The 22,341-nt window shown below is 38.6% G+C and overlaps 8 protein-coding genes, 1 long non-coding RNA gene and 2 pseudogenes across 20 annotated transcripts; 3 read left to right on the top strand and 8 right to left on the bottom strand.

Annotated features, from left to right (window-relative positions):
* Positions 1–326: 326 nt before the first annotated feature.
* Positions 327–3,064, bottom strand: AT1G64260 (MuDR family transposase; the record flags this gene model as incomplete). Of its 2 annotated transcripts, NM_001334154.1 has the most annotated exons (2): positions 327–2,726; positions 3,009–3,064. In NM_001334154.1, the coding sequence occupies one exon, from the start codon at positions 2,711–2,713 to the stop codon at positions 554–556; it is 2,160 nt and encodes a 719-aa protein (NP_001319317.1). In that variant the 3' UTR covers positions 327–553. The 2 variants fall into 2 exon arrangements, with proteins under 2 accessions (NP_001319317.1, NP_176608.2); NM_105100.3 differs by lacking the exon at positions 3,009–3,064 and having other exon boundaries at positions 501–2,713.
* A 198-nt stretch (positions 3,065–3,262) lies between these two features.
* AT1G64255 (MuDR family transposase) lies at positions 3,263–5,515 on the bottom strand (the record flags this gene model as incomplete). Its single annotated transcript, NM_202359.1, has 1 exon — positions 3,263–5,515. The coding sequence occupies one exon, from the start codon at positions 5,513–5,515 to the stop codon at positions 3,263–3,265; it is 2,253 nt and encodes a 750-aa protein (NP_974088.1).
* Positions 5,516–6,030: 515 nt separating this feature from the next.
* AT1G64253 (DEK carboxy-terminal domain protein) lies at positions 6,031–8,250 on the bottom strand (the record flags this gene model as incomplete). Of its 3 annotated transcripts, none has more annotated exons than NM_001334152.1 (4): positions 6,031–6,353; positions 6,437–6,467; positions 6,558–6,643; positions 7,263–8,022. In NM_001334152.1, 4 exons carry the CDS (start codon positions 8,020–8,022, stop codon positions 6,277–6,279), a joined length of 954 nt encoding a protein of 317 aa, NP_001322642.1. In that variant the 3' UTR covers positions 6,031–6,276. The 3 variants fall into 3 exon arrangements, with proteins under 3 accessions (NP_001322642.1, NP_001322643.1, NP_001322641.1); NM_001334153.1 differs by having other exon boundaries at positions 6,060–6,353; positions 7,263–7,626; NM_001334151.1 differs by having other exon boundaries at positions 6,074–6,353; positions 7,263–8,250.
* AT1G08663 lies at positions 6,168–6,479 on the top strand. Its single transcript, NR_139473.1, has one exon. It is a non-coding gene; the product is annotated as an other RNA (long non-coding RNA).
* Positions 7,218–9,581, bottom strand: AT1G64250 (annotated as a pseudogene; the record flags this gene model as incomplete). Its single annotated transcript has 1 exon — positions 7,218–9,581.
* Positions 9,582–10,571: 990 nt separating this feature from the next.
* AT1G64240 lies at positions 10,572–12,908 on the bottom strand (annotated as a pseudogene; the record flags this gene model as incomplete). The annotated part of the gene is made up of 1 exon: positions 10,572–12,908.
* A 745-nt stretch (positions 12,909–13,653) lies between these two features.
* AT1G64235 (Bifunctional inhibitor/lipid-transfer protein/seed storage 2S albumin superfamily protein) lies at positions 13,654–14,315 on the bottom strand. The gene has a single exon (NM_202358.2). It carries the CDS (start codon positions 14,218–14,220, stop codon positions 13,849–13,851), a length of 372 nt encoding a protein of 123 aa, NP_974087.1. The 5' UTR covers positions 14,221–14,315; the 3' UTR covers positions 13,654–13,848.
* A 614-nt stretch (positions 14,316–14,929) lies between these two features.
* UBC28 (ubiquitin-conjugating enzyme 28) lies at positions 14,930–16,984 on the bottom strand. 5 transcript variants are annotated; one of them, NM_001198379.1, is made up of 6 exons: positions 16,798–16,918; positions 16,608–16,719; positions 15,867–15,992; positions 15,650–15,777; positions 15,479–15,583; positions 14,933–15,392 (listed from the first exon to the last, which is right to left on the bottom strand). In NM_001198379.1, the coding sequence occupies exons 2-6, from the start codon at positions 16,675–16,677 to the stop codon at positions 15,249–15,251; spliced, it is 573 nt and encodes a 190-aa protein (NP_001185308.1). In that variant the 5' UTR covers positions 16,678–16,719; positions 16,798–16,918; the 3' UTR covers positions 14,933–15,248. The 5 variants fall into 5 exon arrangements, with proteins under 5 accessions (NP_564828.1, NP_001185308.1, NP_001154445.1 ...); NM_001160973.1 differs by having other exon boundaries at positions 15,877–15,903; positions 16,608–16,695; NM_001160974.1 differs by having other exon boundaries at positions 16,608–16,698; positions 16,798–16,906.
* A 91-nt stretch (positions 16,985–17,075) lies between these two features.
* TOM7-2 (translocase of outer membrane 7 kDa subunit 2) lies at positions 17,076–17,381 on the top strand (the record flags this gene model as incomplete). Its single annotated transcript, NM_105096.2, has 1 exon — positions 17,076–17,381. The coding sequence occupies exon 1, from the start codon at positions 17,148–17,150 to the stop codon at positions 17,379–17,381; it is 234 nt and encodes a 77-aa protein (NP_176604.1). The 5' UTR covers positions 17,076–17,147.
* A 224-nt stretch (positions 17,382–17,605) lies between these two features.
* On the bottom strand, positions 17,606–19,781 carry AT1G64210 (Leucine-rich repeat protein kinase family protein; the record flags this gene model as incomplete). The annotated part of the gene is made up of 2 exons (NM_105095.2): positions 18,260–19,781; positions 17,606–18,192 (listed from the first exon to the last, which is right to left on the bottom strand). Exons 1-2 carry the CDS (start codon positions 19,434–19,436, stop codon positions 17,606–17,608), a joined length of 1,764 nt encoding a protein of 587 aa, NP_176603.1. The 5' UTR covers positions 19,437–19,781.
* A 587-nt stretch (positions 19,782–20,368) lies between these two features.
* VHA-E3 (vacuolar H+-ATPase subunit E) lies at positions 20,369–22,185 on the top strand. 3 transcript variants are annotated; one of them, NM_105094.3, is made up of 6 exons: positions 20,369–20,568; positions 20,785–20,885; positions 21,095–21,269; positions 21,355–21,551; positions 21,638–21,737; positions 21,894–22,183. In NM_105094.3, exons 1-6 carry the CDS (start codon positions 20,467–20,469, stop codon positions 21,930–21,932), a joined length of 714 nt encoding a protein of 237 aa, NP_176602.1. In that variant the 5' UTR covers positions 20,369–20,466; the 3' UTR covers positions 21,933–22,183. The 3 variants fall into 3 exon arrangements, with proteins under 3 accessions (NP_176602.1, NP_001320764.1, NP_001320763.1); NM_001334149.1 differs by having other exon boundaries at positions 20,403–20,568; positions 21,638–22,185; NM_001334150.1 differs by lacking the exons at positions 21,638–21,737; positions 21,894–22,183 and having other exon boundaries at positions 20,386–20,568; positions 21,355–21,632.
* Positions 22,186–22,341: the final 156 nt, after the last annotated feature.

Here is a 22,341-nt window from a genome sequence, read left to right as displayed (position 1 = left end):
ATAAACTAGCAAAACATTCAATTTCATTCCCGCCAAAAATTAACTTTCAATGTCCCAATGATTTAATATTTTGTTTTTAAGAATCAATATATGCATTAGAATTAGAAAATTGGTAAGTACGAGTTGTAGAAAAGAACTAGTTTTTGCAGGATGATTTTTGTCCACATTAAGCCTTTGCAGATAAGAAACTTGATTAAACAAGCTAAAAACACACATACACATACTATTTGTATATTACGAGAGAGGCATGGATGCGAGAGTAAGAGTAAAAGAAAGCTACAATAAGATTGGGAAAGAGATCGTAAAGAAGAAGAAGAAGAAGACGTCACATTTCTAATCCAGTTTAGCTTAGTTTTCATATCGGTTTTTAGGGGATCACCAAAAAGTGCTTATGAACAAGCATAAACATAACGTCTCCGTTATATAACCGGAACCTGACTTATCCTACTTTCCTAAAGTCAAAAGATACTACATAGTCACTAGTATAATCAACCAAAATGCTCGGTTTGGTTTGACACAAATCCATCTAACTTCCAGCTCTTCTTCTTACTAGTTATGTGTTAGGACTAAGCTGCTGACTAGGAGGAAACAGTGTTGGAACTCTGCAATCTTCCGGCCAAGCTGCAACGTCCGGAACAGGAGAAAATGTAGCAGCGTAAGTTTTGCAATATTGTTCAACAGTGTAACACTCGTCTACATACTGCAAAGGGTTGATTTTGAGCTTCTCAAAGACTGCTAGAGCGTGCAGACATGGGAACTTGTAACTTTGGAACTTCCTACACGTGCAGGTTGAGACATTTAACTGGACAATCCATTCCTCCTTTTCTGAGGACTCTGAGACCTTAAATGAATCTCTCTCTAACTGCGTTATAACGTAAGGAATGGAATCTGTCATGAACTCTTCAAGCTTGTCCATGAAAGGTTCTGTGTACACAACACCGCGGTTAAGAGAGCTATAAATAGAACTAAGAGACTTATCAAAAGAGGATCTCAACTCATCAAACATAAGCATCACACCCCCTGTCATTGCAACTGTACAATAAGGAAAGCCTCTACAAACTGCAAATAGAGCTTCTCTATCTATCTCTATGATTCCATATCTCAGACCACTGTCATGAGCCAATGCCCACTTATGTCTTGGGATTTGATCTAACCATTTCCAAGCTTCTGGGTTCTTCTCTTTGATGTCATTCATGTAGGAATCAAATTCTTCCTTCTGATTCGTGGATCCAGCCTGCTCCACAAGACTCTCCAGGTTGTAGTCTCGAAAAACGCCAAGGAATTGAGAGCGCAAATGATTCAGACAGAACTTGTGATGAGCCCATGGTTCTTGCCACAGAGACCCTGGTTCATTAACAACAGCGACTATGTCCCGGAGAGGACTGGAGATGAGGCAAAGGTCTTTCCTTTGCGTAACCTTCTCTCTGATTTTAGTGAAAAACCAACGCCAACTATCAGTAGACACTTCTTTAGTAACCGCAAAGGCAAGGGGAAAAAATTTGTTGGCTGCATCTACTCCTGAGGCAATCATCAGTTTCAATTGGTACTTACCGTTCAAACTTTTAGTGTCCACGACGATCAAAGGTCTACAGTGTTGAAACCCTTCGATAGACTGTGAAAATGACCAAAACACGCCACGGAAGGATGCAAAATCAGGATTAGGAAAAAGATCATATTGCCAGTCCACGAGAAGCCCATTAGATGAGTGAAATGCAGATATTAACTTGGGCATGACTCTGAAACTTTGATCCTCATCTCCAAATACTCTTTTGATTACTTCCAGTTTCCCATCCCGCATCTTGGAAGTTTGAAGCTCATAGCCAGTTTTTTCTTTCCACCATTTCTTCAACTCTGCAATTGAGAGTGTGGGCTGTATCCTGACAACACGTTCAATCTCATCTGCTGCAAACTCTGACTCAAAATCATTTGGATACTCATGACTACAAGTATGTGGGCCAGTATATTTGGTTATCTCAACAAGTCCGTGTTCTTCCATTCTTGCTGCCCGTAGTGACCACTTGCATTTCCATCTTACGCACTCAAACGTGTACATTTCCTTCTCGGTCTCTCTTACTATACAATTTCGCCGCCTTCTAATGCACCACCAATCCACTGCCTTCTTTAACTCATCTCTATCTTTAAAACACAGTCCTAAATGCATGTCATGATCGTCATCAATCCACAGTCTAGGCAGAAGACAGGGTTTTAAAGCACCAGAATTGACAACTTTAACCAAGATGCCAGCTGAGCCTGAATTATTATCCACTATTTCTTGTTGTGTGATCCTCTGTCTTTTTGAGGAACTATCAGGACTTTCCAGTGGCGATGAACAAGTAACAGGAACAACGACAGCATCAGAAGTTGGTTGAGCTTCCAAATAGAATTCCAAATTGTTTACAGAAGGATGATTCCTTGGAACCTCAAGCATAGTCTCCAAACTAGAGTCGTTCAACACGGGAAAATGTACATACGTAAAGAGATCCGGTGAAACATCTACAGGGTACTTACCGAAGATTTTGAACTCTGATTTCTGCTTATCTAATCCAAACAATTGATAAAGCCTATCCAACAATCTGCTTAAGGCAGTCTTTCGCATAATTGTGATCTTTTTAAGAATGGATCCTTCATAGTATACGCCATCAGCACCATACTTAATATAACCATTCAAGTGACACAACACCATAACCTTTTCTCTGACTGTTTCAATCGCCATGAGCACAACAAATCTGCAGTGAATTCAAAGAAAAAATGTAAAAAATTTAGGCATAGCTTCCTAAAATGAAAAACCCTATAAAGCTCAATATCAACGGTAATGTACAGCTCTAAAAGGAGAAAGCTTTCTAGCTATAGAAGCAGATAAACTCATTCAAAAACATAAACCCTAAACAGTGATACTCAAAACTAAGACTTGTAAAGTTTTACGCAACTGAAAAGAAGAAAAACAGGGAATTTGGAAATGGGTGTCGCAGAAAAAAGCTTAGATCTTTCAGAAATGGAAGTAATTTCACCTTCGCTAACGATTTCGCCGGTGATGTTACTGTTACAGGTCAGGTCACTGATGAAGACAACTACTACAGTCTACAGGGAAATGAGAAATATAGCTTTTCGAAATTTTATAACAGAAAAAAATATAAAAAAATCAATTGGGCCGACGGAAGAAAGCCCGTGAATATTTGTAGCTTGTTTTACAACTGAAACCAGATTAATCCTACTTCCCTAAAGTCATAAGATGCCCGGCTCGGTGCAAACTCAAATCCATCTTTCAGCTCTTCTTCTTAGTAGCGAGAGGAGTAGTTCTGCATTTGGTACCTGATACGTAAGTTGGAGGTGATGGAGGTGGTGACGGTGGAATGACAGGAGGAAGCAATCTCGGAACTCCAGAAGCTTCCGGCCAAGCTGACATTTCCGGAACATGAGAGAAAATGGTGGCGTAAGTTCTTTTTAACCGTTCAAGAGTGTAACAGTCGTCTACATACTGTAAAGGGTTGAATTTCAACTTCTTGCAGACGGCTAGAGCGTGTAGACATGGGAATTTGTAACGCTGAAAATCCCCGCATGTGCAGCTGCAGTCGCTCAGCTGAACAATACATTCACCCTTATCTAACGCTGTTGCAACCTGAAAGGCGTTATTGTCTAAGGGCGTTACAATGTAACTGTAAGTAACGAAAGTTGTCCTGAATTCTTCAAGCTTGTCCATGACAGGCTCGGTGTACACATCGCCGCAGTTAAGAGAACTTCGGCTACAACTAAAAGACTTGTCAAACTTGGATCTCAGTTCATCAAATAGAAGAAGCACGGAACCTGTCACTACATGACCAGCCTGCTCAAATGCGTTACAAACTGCAAACAAAGCTTTTGTATTTATCTCCATGATTCCATATCTCCGACCATTGTCATGAGCCAGAGCCCACCGATTTTGAGGGAATTGGTCTAACCATTTCCGAGCTTCTGGGTTCTTCTCTTTGATGTCATTCATGTAGGAAACAAACTCATCCTTCTGACTCGTGGACCCAGCCCGCCTAATGCGAGCCCCCAGGCAGAAGCTTGGAAAAACACGAGAGAATTGGGAGTAAAAATGATTCAGACTGAACCTGTGATAAGCCCAAGGTTCTTGCCACTGAGACCCAGATTCGTTGACAACAGCAATTATGTCGGGGTGGGGACTGGAAATGAGGCAAAGGCCTTTCCTTTGTGTAACCTTCTCTCTGATTCCAGTGAGAAACCAACGCCAAATATCAGTAGAAACTTCTTTAGTAACCGCAAAGGCAAGTGGAAAATATTTGTTGGCTGCATCAACTCCTGAGGCAATCATCAATTTCAATTGGTACTCACAGTTCAAGTTTTTGGTATCCACTACGATCAGAGGTCTACAGTGTTGAAACCCTTCTATAGACTGTGGGAACGCCCAAAACACACCACAGAAGGATGCAAAATTAGGATTAGGAAAAAGATCATACTTCCAGTCCACAAGGAGTCCATTAGATGAACAAAGGGCAGACATTAACTTGGGAAAATCTTCAAAACTTTGATCCCAATCTCCAAAAACTCTTTTGATAGCTTTCTCTTTCGCTAACCGCACATCAGAAGTTTCAAGCTCATAGCCAATTTTTTTTTTCCACCACTTCTTCAACTCTGAAATTGTTTGTGTGGGCATATACCTGACCGCACGTTCAATCTCATCTGTTTCAAACTCTGATTTGAAATCTTCTGGAACAATGGGATGACAAGTATGTGGACCAGTATACTTGATTATCTCGACAAGTCCGTGCTTTTTCATTCTAGCGGCTCCAAGTGACCACTTGCATTTCCATCTGATGCACTCAAAGATATACTCGTCCTTTGCAGTCTCTCGTACTACACACTTTTGCTGAGCTTTAAGGGAACACCAGTCCACTGCCTTCTTCAGCTCATCGCCATCTTTAAAGCACAATCCTACTCGCAAGTCATGATCGTCAAGCCACAAACTAGACATACACGGTTTTGAAACATGACCAGAAATGGAATCTTTATTCAAAGTGCTGCTATCAACCAAGTGTACCACGCCATCTGATTCTGAGTTTCTATCCGTCTCCCTCTCTAACTTAACATGTATATCGGTCTTCTGTCTTTTCGAAGAACCACCAAGAATGTCTGAAGGCGATGAACAAGTAGCAGGATCAATAACTCCAACGGATGTCGATTCCACTTCCAAATACAGGTCAATGTCTTTAATATAAGGATGTTTGGTTGTAATCTCAAGCATAGTCTCCAAACTAGTGTCGTCCACCACGGGAAGAGGTTTATACTTAACCCTAAACGCTTGAATATCTGTAGGATATCTACCGATTATACCAAACTTTGATCTCTTCCTATCTAACCCAGTAACTTGATACAGATGATCCAGCAATTCGTTAAACTTAGTCTTTCCCTTCACAGTGGTCATTCTATAATTGGACCCTTCATAGTATATGCCATTAGTGCCATCCTTGATGCAACCGTTCCAGCAACAGAACACCGGAACATTTACTTCAGACATGAGCACAACAAACCTGCACGGAGTTCAAAAGTAAAAATGTAAACTTTGGGGATGCAAACCCTTTTCTCTGACGTTAGGGTTTCTCCGGCGGTATGAGGAAGACAAAACGACAAAAAAATAAAAAACAGTTGGGCCAAAATAACAAGGCCCAACTATATGTTCATCAATAATAAACCCGTTCATCAGTAATGGGTAACCCGTTTAGCTTGGTTTTAACCAGACTGAATTTTCACATACAAATAAACCTGAACCTGTTTGTTTCCTAAGTCTAGTTCTCTAACTTTCAGGTCTTCTTAAAGTGGGCATGAATAAATCCTAAGGAGATGCTTCATGTTAAATCCTAAGTTTCTTCTTACTTACTGATACAGAAAAACTAGGATCTGTTTCTTCAATCACAAACAATCGATCAATCAACCAAAATAACACTTCCGATTAATATTCAAGGATAACAATGAGCTCCAATGTTCATAAAACAGGGGAGACTCTAGATTCACCTTGCAAGAACATTGTTCTTCACAGAGGATGAATCATAATATTCGAAACCCAGAAACCTCAAAGAGAAGAACAACAAACTTCAACAACTTTCACGATTATGATAAAATGTTCCTGATCCAGCTTCTTTTAAACGCAGGCAATCCACTCGTTTCCATCTTGGCCGTTACTTCATCTTTTAATCACAGCCCTCCACGTGTCTCTGCTCCCTTATTATTTCCCATATCACTTACTAACTTACTCCACTCCTCATCCTCGGTCTTGTCTTCTTATGAACTGAGCTCATTTTGGATCATCGTCTTTATAGATGACTTTCTTGGGGTGAGGTCGATTTCGAACTTCTCAGCTGTAAAACCAGTTTAAAACAAAGCAAGTTACAAAGACGACATCGTCGGTGAAGAAATAAAACGATCTGATCTTAACTCATACCAAGTCGCTTGAGGACGTCAGCAATCGCGGTCTGTCAGGAAATAACAAAGCTATTATTAGAGACTTATAGATCAATTTATCTTCTAAACGCACATAAATTTTTTGAGGTTTGAATCCTAACCGTTTTCAAGTCCACAACTTTCAAGATATCAACAATTGCATTTCTCAACTCTTCATCACTAGGAGGCACCTTGGCTTTGTCATTTACTAGATCAAACAAAGACAGATAAACACATGGCGTCAGAAACATAAAAAGATAAAGAAAGATATATCAAAATTGATGATGACACTATACTGTAATTCTTCATGTTTATGAATCTAAGGAACCATCGTTTAATAAGTACTCAGATTGTTCTGAATCCTAGTCTTGACTAAAGCTATCTTTCGTATTGAATTGTATCCATGCCATAGTAAATACTTAAGTTAATATTGAAAGTAGAAACATAATGTAATGCAACTAGTAATGTGTATACCGATATTAGTTCAGTTTTCAGTCATGATTCTTGGTTTATTAAGACTATTAACCAAGTCAAAGCAAATTCAGGATTAATCGACTGTTAGTTCAGGGCAAAACAAAATGCAAATTCACGTTGATTTTCACAAACAAAAGCAGCAACACATGTTTTTGTCACGACACTACGATATATAACCCGAACCGGTTTAATCATACTTGCCGAAAGTCAAAAGATACTACATAATCACCAATCAGTTAGCACAATCCATACAAAAACCTCTTAAGAATTGACTCAGTTTCGTACCAAATCCATCTAACAGGTTCAGATTTTCGTCTTACTAGTGCGAGGAGTAGTTTTCCATTGGGACTTACCTGATACGTTAGGTGGCGGCAGAATGACCGGTGGAAACAGTGTCGGAACTCCAGAAGCTTCTGGCCAAGCTGCTACTTCCGGGACAGGAGAAAAAGTGGCAGCATAAGTTTTGTATAATCGGTCAAGAGAGTAACAGTCGTCTACATACTGCAAAGGGTTGATTTTCAGCTTCTCGCAGACTGCTAGAACGTGCAGACATGGAAACTTCTTCAACTGAAACTCCCCACACGTACAGGACCATTCACTCAGCTGAACGATCCATTCATCCTCCTGTAATGGTTCTGTGACTTGAAACAGACCTTTCTCTAATGGCATTACAACGTGAGGGATGGAATCTGTCATTAACTTTTCGAGCTGGTCCATGACGGGTTTGGTGTACATATCTCCGCGGTTGACCCTACCACTGCTATCACAAAGACCCGAGTAAAAAAAAAATCTCATCTCATCAAACAGAAGCAGTGCTGTAGCTGTCACTGGCAAACCAAGAGACTGAAAGCTTTCACAAAATGCAAACAAATTTTCTGCATCGATCGTCATAACTCTGTATCTCCGACCACTGTCATGAGCTTGAGCCCACTGATATTGAGGAAATTGGTCTAACCATTTCCGCGCTTCTGAGTTCTTCTTTTCGATCTCATTCATATAGGAATCAAATTCTTCCTTCTCACTTGTGGATCCAGCCTCATACACAAGGTTCTTCAGGTAGTCGTCTTGAAAAACATAGTGAAATTGGGTGCATATATCATCCAGACAGAACATGTGATAAGCCCAGGGTTCTTGCCACTGAGATCCTGGTTCGTTAATAACATCAAGTATATCAGGGTGGGGTCTGGAGATGAGGCAAATGTCTTTCCTTTGTGTTACCTTCTCCCTGATTCCACTGAGAAACCAACGCCAGGTATCTGAGGATACTTCTGTGGTAAACGCAAATGCAAGTGGGAAATAGCAATCGTCAGCTTCGACTCCTGAGGCAATCATCAATTTCATAGGGTACTTACCCTTCAAGTCTTTGGTGTCCACTACGATCAGAGGTCTACAGTGTTGAAACCCTTCAATGGACTGTGGAAACGCCCAAAACACACTACGAAAGGAAGCAAATTCAGGATTTGGAAAAAGCTTGTATTGCCAGTCCACAACTAGCCCATTAGATGAGTGAAACGCAGCCATTAGATTGGGTAATACTCTAAAACTCTGATCCCAATCTCCAAAGACTTTTTTGATCACTTCTTGTTTTGCTGCTTGCATCTCTGAAGTTGCAAGCATGTCGCCAAAATTTTCAAACCACCAATTTCTCAACTCTTCAATTGTTAGTGTGGGCTGTACCCTGATCAGACATTCAATCTCATCTGCTGCGAATTCCACGTCATAATTATCTGGCCCTATAGGACAACAAGTATGTGGAGTATTACACTTGGTTATCTCAACAAGTCCGTGCTCTTCAATTCTAGCTGCCTGAAGCGACCACTTGCATTTCCATCTGATGCATTCAAACGTATACTTGTCCTTCTCGGTCTCTCTTACTACACACTTTTGCCGCCCTCTAATAGAGCACCAGTCCACCGTCTTCTTCAGCTCATCCCTGTCTTTAAAACACAACCCTACACGCAATTCATGATCATCAACCCACAAACTGGACAGAGGCCATGATTTGAAGTACTTGACTCGGCGTTATTCGCTGTCAAAGTAACAACCTGTTCCACCCCATCCGAACCCGAGTTTTTATTTGTCATTTCTCTATCTACATATCCATGAGTGCTACCATTTCCCAATGCAGCATCTGCCTCGTCTTCAATCCACCCGTTACTGTTATCCACTCCCTGAACCTTTAAACCATTAACCCTCTCTAATTTAACAGATGAATGTGTCACATAACCAGTTGCTTCTTGGGTCCTCTGTCTTTTCAAGGAACTACCAAGATTTTCTAATGGCGATGAACAAGCAGCAGGATCAATAACTCCTTCAGATGTCGATTTCACTTCCAAATACAACTCCACAAGTTTAATAGAAGGATAATTGCTTGGAACCTCAAGCATAGTCTCCAAACTAGAGTCGTTTACCACCGGAAAATGTAAATACGTAAACAGATCCGGTGAAAGAACTGCAGGGTACCTACCAAAGATTGAAATCTTTGATCTTTGCTTAGCTAATCCAAAAATTGGATAAAGCCCATTCAACAGTGTGTTAAACTCAGTATTGCGCTTAACTCTGATCTTTTTAGGACTAGATCCTTCATAGTATACGCCATCAGAACCATACTTAATACAAGCATTCGTATAACACAGCAACATAACATGTTCTCTCAAGGTTTCCATCGCCATGAGCACAACAGTCCTGAAGTAAAATCAAAGAAAAATGTAAACTTTTTGGGCCTGAACTCATAACATACAAAACACTAGAAAACTCCATATCTAAAAACAAAGGCTAAAGATTTTTAGGGACAGAAGCAGATAAACCCATTTAGGAAACATAAACCCTGAACAGTGATACTCAAACTAAGACTAGTAAAGTTCCAAGTACCTGAAAAAGAAGGGAGATTTACCAGCTGGGTGTCGATATCAAGCTCGGATTTTTCAGAAATGGAAGTAATTTCACTGTCCTCTCAAGAATTTCTCCGGTGATGTGAAGACAGCTGCAAGAACATCATATGACAAGGGAAACTCACAAATATTGCATTTCGAAATTTACTACAGTTCTAAAAATGAAAAGAAGAAAAAGTACAGAAATAATGTACAATTGGGCCGAAATAAAAAAGCCCATTAATGTTTGGGCAAAATAACAAGCAAATATTTAAATCCTATTCCCGCCTAAATTTTCATGTCCCAATGATTTGATACTTCTTCTTTTCTTAAAAATGAAATAAAAATCAATAGAGATACATGAAAATTAGAAAACTGGTAAGTACGATTTATTATACGTTTTTAGAGGTTGATTTTATCCACATTAAGCCTCCTCGCAGATACAAACTTTGTTGAATATTAGCTGACAAGATATGAGGATTAGACGGAAAGAGATCGTAAAGAAGAAGAAGAAGAAGACAGTGGGTTTAAGTTTCCGATCCCGTTTAGCTTGGTTTTCATATCGCTTCAGGGGATCACTCAAAGTTGCAGCACTACAATATATAATCAGGACTAGTACATAATACATAATCACTAATTAGTTGACATAACCCACCAAATTGCCCGATTAATTTTCACATACAAAAGCAGTAACATATCATGTCTCCGTTCTTCCTAAATGTCAAAAGATACTACATAACTAACATAACCACTAATCAGTTAACATAATCCACCAAAATGCCGGCCTTGCTTTCAGGTCTTCTTCTTATTACTGCGAGGAGTTGTTTTGGCTTTGGACTTACCTGCTACATTGGTTGGGGGCGGTGGCGGTGGCAGAGGAATGACCGGGGGAAACAATCTCGGAACTCCAGAAGCTTCCGGCCAAGCTGATAACTCCGGAACAGGAGAAAATGTGGCAGTGTAAGTTTTGTATAACCGTTCAAGAGTGTAACAGTCGTCTACATACTCCAAAGGATTGATTTTCAGCAACTTGCAGACAGCTAGAGCGTGTAGACATGGGAACTTGCAACTTTGAAACTCCCCACACGTGCAGCTGCAGTCGCTCAGCTGAACAGTCCATTCATCATTTTCTTGAGGCGCGGTGACCTGAAACGCATTATTGTCTAACGGCATTACATCATAAGTAACTGAATCTTTCCTTGACTCTGCAAGCTTTTCCGTGACTGGTTCAGTGTACACATTGCCGCATTTACGAGAACCACGGCTAAAACAAAAAAACTCATCAAACGAGTGTCTCAGCTCATCAAACAGACGCAGCACATAACCTGTCAATACATGATTATCCAAATGAGAGACATTAAAATCTTCAAACAGAGTTGTTGTCTCTATCTCCATGATTCCATATCTCCGCCCATTGTCATGAGCCAGAGCCCACTGATTTTGAGGGAATTGGTCTAACCATTTCCGAGCTTCTGAGTTCTTCTTTTCAATGTCCTTCATGTAGGAATCAAATTCTTCCTTCTGACTCGTGGATCCAGCCCGCTTCACAAGATCCTCCAGATAGTAGTCTCGAAAAATGCCACTGAATTGAGAGAGCAGATGACGCAGACAGAATCTGTTATAAGCCCAGGGTTCTTGCCACTGAGATCCGGATTCGTTAATAACAGCAAGTAAGTCGGGGTCGGGACTGGAAATGAGGCAAAGGCCCTTCCTTTGTGTTACCCTCTCTCTGATTCCAGAGAGAAACCAACGCCAACTATCAGTAGAAAGTTCTGTAGTAAACGCAAAGGCAAGCAGAAAAAAATTGTCTGCTGCATCAACCGCAGAGGCGATCATCAACTTCCATTGGTACTTACAGTTCAAATTTTTGGTGTCCACTATGATTAGAGGTCTACAGTGATGGAACCCTTCGATAGACTGTGAAAATGCCCAAAACACACCACGGAAGGATGCAAATTTAGGATTAGGAAAAAGATCATACTTCCAGTCCACGAGGAGTCCATTAGATGAATGAATGGCAGCCATTAACTTGGGCAAATCTTCAAAACTCTGATCGCAATCTCCAAAGACTCTTTTGATAGCTTCATTCTTCGCGATACGCACGTCCGAAGTTTGAAGCTCATAGCCAATTTTTTCTATATACCACTTCTTCAGCTCTGTAAATGATTGTGTGGGATGTATTCTGATCACACGTTCAAACTCATCTGCTTCAAACTCCATATAGGAATCTTGTGGCTCAATGGCACAACTACAAGTATGTGGACAAGTATACTTAATTATCTCGATAAGTCCGTGCTTTTCCATTCTAGCGGCCTCAAGCGTCCACTTGCATTTCCATCTGGCGCACTCAAACATATACTCATCCTTCTCAGCCTCTCGCATTACGCAACTTCGCTGCCCTCTAAAGGAACACCAGTCCACTGCCTTCTTCAGCCCATCAATATCTTTGAAGCACAATCCTACCCGCAAGTCATGATCATCAAGCCACAAACTAGAAAGACACGGTTTGGAAACACCAGAACTGGAATCTTGATTCAAATCCTTGAGGGAGATATTGTTATCCTGTGTCAAATTAACCACTTGCGCCACTGCATCTGAACTTGGATTTTTATCTGTCATGTCACCATCTCTACCGTTTCCAATGTCGACATCTTCTTCATCTTCAATCCACCCGTTACTGTTGCCCTTCTCTAACTTAACAGGTATATCCATCCTCTGTCTTTTCAAGGAACTACCGGGATTTGCCAACAACGGCGAACGAGCAGCAGACACAACAACCCCATCAGATTTCACTTCCAAATACAGTTCTACATTTTTAATAGAAGGATGTTTGCTTGGGACTTCAAGCATTGTCTCCAAACTAGAGTCGTTCACCACAGGCAAAAGTAGAAAATGAAGCATTGATTGCGGTTGAACAGCTGAAGGAAACCTACCGAAAATTCTAACCTTTGATCTCCGATCATTTACATCTAATCCAGTAAGAAGATACAGCTGATCCAACAATATGCTTAACTCAGTCTTTCTCTTAACTTTGATCATTCTAGGAGTTGATCTGTCATATACCCCATTGCTACCATACTCAATGCGACCGTTCCAGTAACACAACACCGGAACCTCCATTTCAGCCATGAGCACACCAAACCTGCAAGGAATCCAAAGTAAAAATGTAAACTTTATTGCTAAATCCTTGTTATGCACAACCCAAGAAGAAACAGCAGCCACCTCCTATCACTAAAACAACAACATGAAAGGCCTAAGTCCCTAAAATGTATGGAATGGTACATCAAATTCTACAAACAAACAAAAAACTAAATACAAAGCAAAATAAAAAATTCAGGGGATAAAACCCTAACATGCAAACCCTAAAAATTATAAAGAACCCCGAAAGATGAAAAATCAATTTTGATCTCTAAAACAACAACAACAAGGCACCGGAGCTGATAAATCCAGCAAAAAATTGTTTTAAAAAACCCTAGAAAACAAAACACAACAGTATAGTCGTCTAAGTTATAGATGTTTACATACCTGAGAAGGTAAAGGAGTATTAGGAAGTTTGGATTTTCAGAAATGGAAGTAATTTGAGTTGCATTAAGGAATTTCCCGGCGATGTCGTCACGACTGAGGAAGACAACTACACTCTCACTCTCGCACAGCTTTGCAGAATAAGAAATAAAGAGTTCGGAAACATCAAAGTGTTGGGTCGAAAATAGAAAGCCCACTAATAAAATTGCCTGACTTTTGACTACGAGAGAGATGATCTAACGGGAGATCCAACGGTTATCAACGAGACAAGTCACTCTGGGGATGAAAATTAAGAGAGTCAACATTGTTCTTTTTTTTTTTTTTTGGTAAAAAGTAAAAACATTGTTCTTTTTATCCCACATTTTTATCATATTATTACGTTTATGAATGTTAGCATGGACAATCCAAACTTTTGTATCTATAAGAGTTCATGATTTAATATGAAATCATTGATTCTTACAAGCAAGGAATATGGGAAAGGTGGAGAAAATTTCCCTAAATTGTAAACTATCTATAATAGGGTTAATATAAAAAAAGAGTCAAAGACTCAACGTATCTTTGGTGTGGTGTCTCGAAGTACTGGGGGGTTGCTTGTTCGCATCGCATTGTTGTTATTTCCACATTTTAGGTTATGAATACCACAAGACTTGAGACGAGAGCTGAGGACATTGGTCTTGATCTTACTGGTTTTAGTTACATCACAAAGACATGGTTGTTGCTCTTTCAAAAATTTACAACATTCGGTCGATATCTTTAATCCACTATTAACAACGTCCAAGCAAGTCTGAATCCTACTTTCTTCACATGATTCTCTGTCCCTCTTGGATCTACTTCCGCCTGCACCGATAGCTTTTGTTGGAAGCGGTAATGATGCCAAGAGAATGACGAATGTAATAAGCAACAATCCGACGGTCTTCATGCATGTATATATAGTTGTTTCTTTTAGATATACCTATAGCAAATATTTTGGATTCCTTTTGTTTTCTGTGCAAAACATGAGAATTTGTTTAGGTATTTCTTGGATAATGAAGGATTCCAATTGCATGGTATTGCGTAATGAACGCGTTTTTCCTTGTTAATCAACATGAACGTAATTAGTTGCTATGTAAATAACTAAATATAGCCTAAATGATTGGCTAAATCACTACATGAATTATTTTCAGTATTTAGAATATTTCATTGGTTAATAATAATACACCATGATTTACAGATTTTACATTCAAATCATCATAAATTAAATGAAAATTCAGATTGAATGAAAAGTTGGATGATCTAGCTAACCAATAAATCTACAGTTTATTGTTTCGTAATAATATGCCTTTTGATTTCGCTTTCCATTTCATAATGAGGTAACTTAATTCAATGGTAGATAAAGTGTACCTTTATTCTTTGATTTGAGGTATTTTTAAATTAATGCACATATGGAATCATTGATCCCTTACAAGCAAGGGAAATGATAAAGGTGGAGAAAATTTTCTGTAGGGTAAATTTATCACTTTGCATTTCATACAAGGGTAAATTTCGAATTAATATGTTAATCAACATCTTCAAAATCATGCAATTTTTATTTTATTTTTCTGCAAAAATGGTTTTATTTCAATATTTTCTCAAACACGGAATTTTGAAAATTTGGTAGCAAATGTCAAATGTTCCCATTTAATCATCGTCATACTTTGTTAGGTAAAAGCTCAAAGTTTCCAGCTTTACATAAATAATTTTTCTTATAATTTTTTGGAAAAAGCATAGAAACAAAGATAGGGAACATATGGATAATAAAGAGGTGAAGTAATGTTTTTGTTTGAGATTAAAGAGGTTTCAAACAAAGAGATGATAAAACATAGGAATCTAACTTATTTCATGGAAGATCCCTATGTGAAGAAGTCCTCTCTCTTTCTCTCTCTCTCTCTATTAAAACCGAGTCTGTGAGGGATCAAAGGACACAAACTTTCATCCCATTGCATATTTCTGAGTCCAGCTTCTCGCAGTAGACTCATACTTTGCTCTATCGGTTTTGTACATGTGAGCAATCTCTGGAACCAATGGATCATCTGGGTTTGGGTCCGTTAACAATGAACATATCGAAAGCAAAACCTATAAATTCACAAGAGATTTGATTAAAATAAGAGGAGATTCATTATATATCATCCACTGCTATTGGTTAAAGAGTGCTTTTTCACCTTCGATATGGTGAGTGCAGGACTCCATTGTTCTTTCAAAATGTCAAGGCAAATGCTTCCATTGCTGTTGACATTAGGGTGGAACACTTTTGTCCTGAATGCAACCTGCAAGAAAAAGAGCATTTTGAATTCCAGTTCATGATTTCAGTTTGGTAACAATGAATAATTTACCTTTGGTGGTTTGAAAGGATAATCCGGAGGGAAGTGAATGGTTACGAGAAAGACACCGCCTGAATAAGGACTATCAGATGGACCCATTATTGTAGCTTGCCAATGAAACATGTCTTCAGCAACTGGGCCTTGAAGATTTCACAATTGTTCATAGAAGGAAAAAATAGAAAGATTAGTCTTTTAAACATGATGATCTATGGCATTTACTGAAATACACACAACAAAACATGTGCCATAGCAATGTCCTGAGACTTCTCTAGCAGAAGAATGCATGAACAGTTTGAGAATCTCCGACAACAATCCTCTAACTCTATTAAGACCAACAATTTCGACGCATTATCCACTTATCATATATTTTAATAAACAAAACAAACATGTATAAACCTGAATGCAATAGATAACTAAGAAAGACTATCAGTGCGAGGTATCAAGTCTGTAAGATCCGTTATGGATACTTGGATAAACAAGGCAGCATACAACACCAAAAGCTTAATTCTAAGAAAATTCACAACTTTCAATAGCTATTTCCTAGACTATGATCATAAGATAACTGCAACGACCAATCTCAACTTTGTTCTAAGAAAAATCTCAACTTCCAACTGTTATCTTATTAATTATGATCAATAGTATCCAGGATGGGTAAATGGATCCCAATTTTTAACAGCTATCTTCTAGACTATGATTATTAGAAAGCTGTAATTTTCAATCAAGGATCAGTACAGCCATAAATTTGTTCTGTTCTAAGAAAAATCTCAACTTTCAATTGGTATCTTCTAAACTAAGATCATAACTTAGCGGCAATTACCACCTCAAGATCTCTAGATAACTTCGTTATAAAATTACGAAGACTAAAAAAGATTTCATTTTTTTGTTTGCTTAAAGATAAGATTATAAGATCTAACAACAAAGCTCAAAAATAGATCAGACACGATTTACGAGAGGAGAGGTAAAGACTAACCAGCACTGCAGGAAGTTGGAGGATCCTTCTGGAGATCCTTGAGCTCTTTCAAGATCCTTTTCGAAGCCATTTCTCAACCAAAAAAAAACTCCTAGATCCAAAAAACCAAACCCTAGATAGATTCAGCAACGCAACAAACAAAGGAAAAGCAAAGGTTGAAAATTTCCGATAAAGGATTGAGCTTTTTTACCTCAAGACAGATCCTCCAAACTCGGTTTTGACGATTCACTTCCTGCAGATGATTTTTGAGAAAGAGACAGAGAGAGCCTTTGAGACCTAACGAATAAACAAAGAGAGAGAAATTTTATTTATGTATGCTTCAAATATAAATAATGACAGCTATTTTCCAGCGAGCCAGAGAATCATTATTGGATAAACATACTTTTAATAAAAAATAAAGGACCCTCTGAGTTAGACAGAGTGTTTCATAGAGGCTTTAAAAAGGTGCTTAAACCCTTTAGGGTTTTTGTCTTCCAGCTAAATCGACTCTGACACAGAGATAAGCAGAGAGAGAGAGAGAGAGTTCTGAGATCAGAATCAATGGCGGCTAAAAGTACGTTGAAGATCAAAGGCAAAGCAAAACCATCAAAGGGATCATCATCATCTTCGTCCTCCTCTGCATCATCAAAGTACAAGGTCTTCAAGGATTGGACCAACTGGTCATTACAGAAAGCCAAAGTCGCGACTCACTATGGTTTCATCCCTCTGATCATCATCATCGGCATGAACTCAGATCCTAAACCTCATCTTTTTCACCTCCTCTCTCCCGTTTAATCCACAAATTGGATCTTCTTCGTAATGTTCTTCTTAGATGCTTTTACTTTTTTTCCCAAATTTGTTCTGTTTTCTTCGTTTTATGAAATGGATTTATATTTGTTTCTGATTCTATAATTCAAAGTCTCATTCTTTTTTGCATGATTCAAATTCAATAAAATCAAATGATCTATGAAGAAACAAAGAATTTGCTTTAATGGTTACTACTACTAGTTTGTGTTGTCTCACTCTGCATCAACTGATCGAATATCTTCAATCAATTTCAAAACTTGAGCTATATGAGGTCTTTCTTGTTGCTTCAGAGCAACACAAGCCAATCCTATTTGCAACATCTCAACCATCTCCTCCTCGAAACCACCTGATTGACTCAATATCTCCATATCAAACACTTCTCCAGTCCACTCTTTAGCCACCACAGATCTTATCCAGCTAGCTAAGTCCATGTTCTCACCTCCTGTTGGTACTAATTCTGCTTGACTCACTGGTGATTTCCCTGTCAAGAGCTCCAGTAATACCACACCGAAGCTGTATACATCCGAAAACTGTGTGCTTCTTCTTGTGTCTGTTATTTCAGGTGCATGGTAGCCAGAAGTAAGGCAAGTGGTTTGAGGAAGTGATCTCATGATTGTCGTCAAGCCAACATCGCCTATGCAGCCATAGCATTGTGAGTCTAAGAAGATGTTTGAGGATTTGATGTTTCCATGTATGAACTTCCCTTCGTGGATTTTAGCTAGCCCTCTCGCTGCACCGGTTGCTATTCGCAGTCTAGCATCCCAATCTAACGGTACTCGATGATACCTTCCTCTGTTTCCTGCAAAGAAAATGGAACCTTGTAGTTTCGATTTATCATCAGAATGAGAGCAATGAAAATAACTAACCGTGCAGTATTTCGAAGAGGCTTCCATGATTGTAATAGCTATAAACCGCGAGCTTATCGTCTTTGGAGTAGTAGTAAGCCTTTAGCTCAGCTACATTTTCATGTCTGATCATACCAATGATCTCCATTTGTTGCTCAAACTCTCGTCTTCCAACGACAACTTCCTTCAATCGTTTTACAACGACCGTGCTCATGTCCTCCATTGTTACCTTATAGGTTGTACCAAAAGCACCCTTCCCCAAAACTTCTGCAGATGAGCTTAGCAAATCATCTAAATCAAATAAGTGGTTTCTTCCACCAAAGAAGATGATCTTCCCGCCTTCTTCAGTGTTATCATCTCTAGATGTCCAGTTTCCTGGAGGAGAAGACGAGTCTCTCTTTCGCAACTTCCCGGAGATTCTAGTCTTCCCGAAACAAGTGATCATTATGAATGATAATCCGGAAACACACAAAACGCAAGCTGCAGACAGAATCAGCAAGAAAGCAAGTTGGCTTAACCCGAAAGGAGTCTTGCGTTGTTTCTTCCTCTCGGTAAGGTTGTTGCCAGAAAAAGCTGAACTTTGGAATCTTTGAAGAGACTTTGGTATTGTACCGATGAGCTTGTTGTTGGACAAGTTGATCTGACTCAGTTTTGGAAGATGAAGATTTGGAATTTCCCCTGAGAATGAATTGTTTGCAAGATTCAAGACTTGAAGGCTAGTCAATCCTGAAAGAGAGGTTGGGATGCTTCCGTTGAATCCATTGTTAGACAGATCAAGAACCTTAAGATTCTTCAACTCCGAGAAGATAGCTAGTAGTGGACCTGAGAGGTGGTTATGTTGTAGGTAGAGATGAGTCAAGCTCTTGAGATTTGTGAAATCAGAAGGGAAGTCTCCGGTGAAATGGTTCTTTCTAAGGCTTAGAAACTTGAGAGAAGAGAGACGACTGATGGTGAAAGGAGGAATCAAACCGTTGAATCCAACCGCAGGCAATCTAACGGATACAATTCGATCTCCGTTTTCGTTGCAGGTAACACCGGTCCAGCTATGACAAACGTCTGAGCTCTGGTTCCAATGGAGACGAGAAGAATTGAAACTAGACAAGAAATGAAGCAAAGCTTTCTTGTCGTCTTCAAGAGTCTGAGAGGAAATCAGAACAAAACAGAGAATCAAAGAGAAGAAGAACAAGAAGATTTGCATTGTGAAGAAACTAGTTTTTGTCTCTAACTGTAAAACAGAGAAATTTTCTTTAGCAGAAGAATTTGTTTCTGATTAAAAAAATAGATAAAAGAGTGATTAGAAAGATACGCCGGCAGGTTTTAGCCGGCAAAAAAGTCTTCTCTTATATAAGCTGAGAAAACTAAAAAAACCTTGGAGCCATTAAAACCATTGAGACCGTTTCTCTGAGTTTTGATCGTTGGGTGTATTTAATTCTTGCTTCAAGAAAATTCATACCAAACGGCTAATTTCTCTTAACTCTATTCCTAAAGCCTGTAACGTAAGCGCGGTAAAATTCAGAGGCTTGGCATACAATTATCAACAAACAAAAAGAGCTGAAATGTTCTCTTTTTTTTTTTTTTTTTTTTTTTTTTTTGATCACCAAGAGCTGAAATGTTCTGTTTTGTGGTATTTTAAGATAATGTCTTCTTCATTTGTGCCTACCAAAAAACAAAAAGTCTTCTTCATTTGTATCATATATGCGTACGTTTGTTAATCAATGTATTATTTAATAGAAACATGATTGTCTTAAGTAATTTTAGAAATTCATTTTATTTTGTATCATTGTTTGTCTCTCAGATTCATGTAATTGGTTAGGACTTTTTTTTTCTTTGATTGTTGGCTAACAAATGGATAGAGCTTTAGAGTTCTCCAAAGTCTAAAATTGATTCAAAAAAAAAGCTCAGAAAGAAGATACTATATGAATAACAGAATTACATGCCCTAAATGATTTAATGTAACATAAAACATTATACATTATTCAAAAAATGTATGATAAATATAAACTCTTTTTTGGGTATAAAATCAATAAATAATATTTATATTGGCATAAAACGAGAAACACGTGTGATGGGATGGTTCTAGTACCCAATCAAATTGGATAAAAACAAAGAAATATGATTTGGCTGGGTCTACTATAATAACTGCTGCTTGGTGACCAAAATAAGACGAAACGGCTTCTTCATCAAATCATTCATCCTCATCCTCAGACTTTGGTTCTTGTTTCTCGAAGATGAACGACGCCGATGCTTCCATCCAGATCCAGCAGATGGTTAGGTTTATCCGCCAGGAAGCCGAAGAAAAGGCTAACGAGATCTCCATCTCCTCTGAAGAAGTAAGTCCATACATTACATCCACTCTCTTTTGATCTCGATCTTTACGAATACGTGACTCTGTTGACAATTGCGTGACTATTTTGGTTTGTTCTTTTGAAAATATGTTGACTGTTGTTTTACATTGATCTTCGGATCTTAAGATCCTCTGTGAGATTATTTCTGAACATGAAAAAATGGTTTTGAGTCTAAAACCGATTGGTCTTTTGATGTGACAGGAATTCAACATTGAGAAATTGCAGCTTGTTGAAGCAGAGAAGAAGAAGATTAGACAAGAGTATGAGAAGAAGGAGAAACAGGTCGATGTCAGAAAGAAGATGTGAGAGCTCTTTTCACTTCTCTATGTCTCTCTTATCTGTTTGATTTTGTTCTTGAGATCTGTTCCTCTTTGGCTCATTAATTCCTAGTTTAATGGCATTGAGCGTTTAGATGCTAGTTTTGAGCTGACTCATATCGTTCTTTAGATCTTGTTGATTTAGGCCACTTGTTAATTGTGAGTTTGCTCTGTTTCTTATGTTTTGTAAAAAGTGATTACTCAATGCAACTGAACGCATCGAGGATCAAAGTTCTACAAGCGCAAGATGACATTGTCAATGCAATGAAAGAAGAGGCAGCTAAGCAACTCTTGAAAGTTAGCCAACATGGCTTTTTCAATCATCATCACCATCAGTATAAGCATCTCTTGAAAGATCTCATTGTTCAGGTTCTGTCTTAAGCACAACTAGCTCCCTCGTTTGTTTCTTTGAAATGTGTTCTTTATATTGGGATTTTTTGGGTATGTGTTGTAGTGTTTGCTTAGATTGAAAGAGCCTGCAGTGTTACTCCGTTGTCGTGAAGAAGATCTTGACATTGTTGAGTCTATGCTGGATGATGCTAGTGAAGAATATTGCAAGAAAGCAAAGGTTCATGCTCCTGAGATTATTGTAGACAAGGACATTTTCCTTCCTCCTGCTCCTTCAGATGATGATCCTCATGCTCTTTCCTGGTAAAATTTCATCAAACCAAAATACTAAAAGCTATATAAGAATCAAAAACTCTAATACCAATATGGCACTTGTGGATATATAACAGTGCAGGAGGAGTGGTTTTGGCTTCTCGTGATGGGAAAATCGTGTGTGAAAACACGCTTGATGCGAGGTTGGAGGTTGCCTTCCGCAATAAACTTCCAGAGGTTAAATTAAAATCCCCATTTGCTCTCTTAAATTTGTAGTACCATGTTCCTAAGCTTATACCTTCTTATTGGTTTCAAAACTCTTGAAACCTCATTTGTCTTGTCCTAAGTATTTTTAGTTTTGTTCTAAAGGATCTTTTCTTGAAATGTGTGTAGATCCGAAAGTCGCTCTTCGGCAAGGTTGGTGCAGCTTGATGAGTGACTCCAACTTTATAACCAAGGAAAGTTTGTGGCTCCATTTATCCATTTCTTTCTATTGTCACCATTTTTTCTAAATTATGTGTAATTTGTTGATGGGCATTGGTCTTTTGTTGTTAATTGATATAAATATTTGTTTGGTTTGGTGGTGTATTGATAATGATAAGAGTAAGTTGCTCATCATCTTGTCAACTTTTTATCCTAACTTTGTCACACTTTTTGTTACCTAAGATTTAGAACTTCTCCTTCGTGACACATGGTTGATTACAAGAAAGAAAGCGTCACAGGATGGTCAAAGTCTCATCCTTCTTCGTCAAATTCACATACTTTTTTTTAGATATACATAGCCATATTTATTTTTAGCTGTATATGCCTAATTGCCTATTTATTTAGATGGGTTCAAAGT

Source organism: Arabidopsis thaliana (assembly GCF_000001735.4).
Source record: "Arabidopsis thaliana chromosome 1 sequence".
In the NCBI taxonomy this organism is placed as follows: Eukaryota; Viridiplantae; Streptophyta; class Magnoliopsida; order Brassicales; family Brassicaceae; genus Arabidopsis; species Arabidopsis thaliana.
Note: the sequence above shows the minus strand (reverse complement) of the source record. Positions and strands in the feature narration are given on the sequence as shown.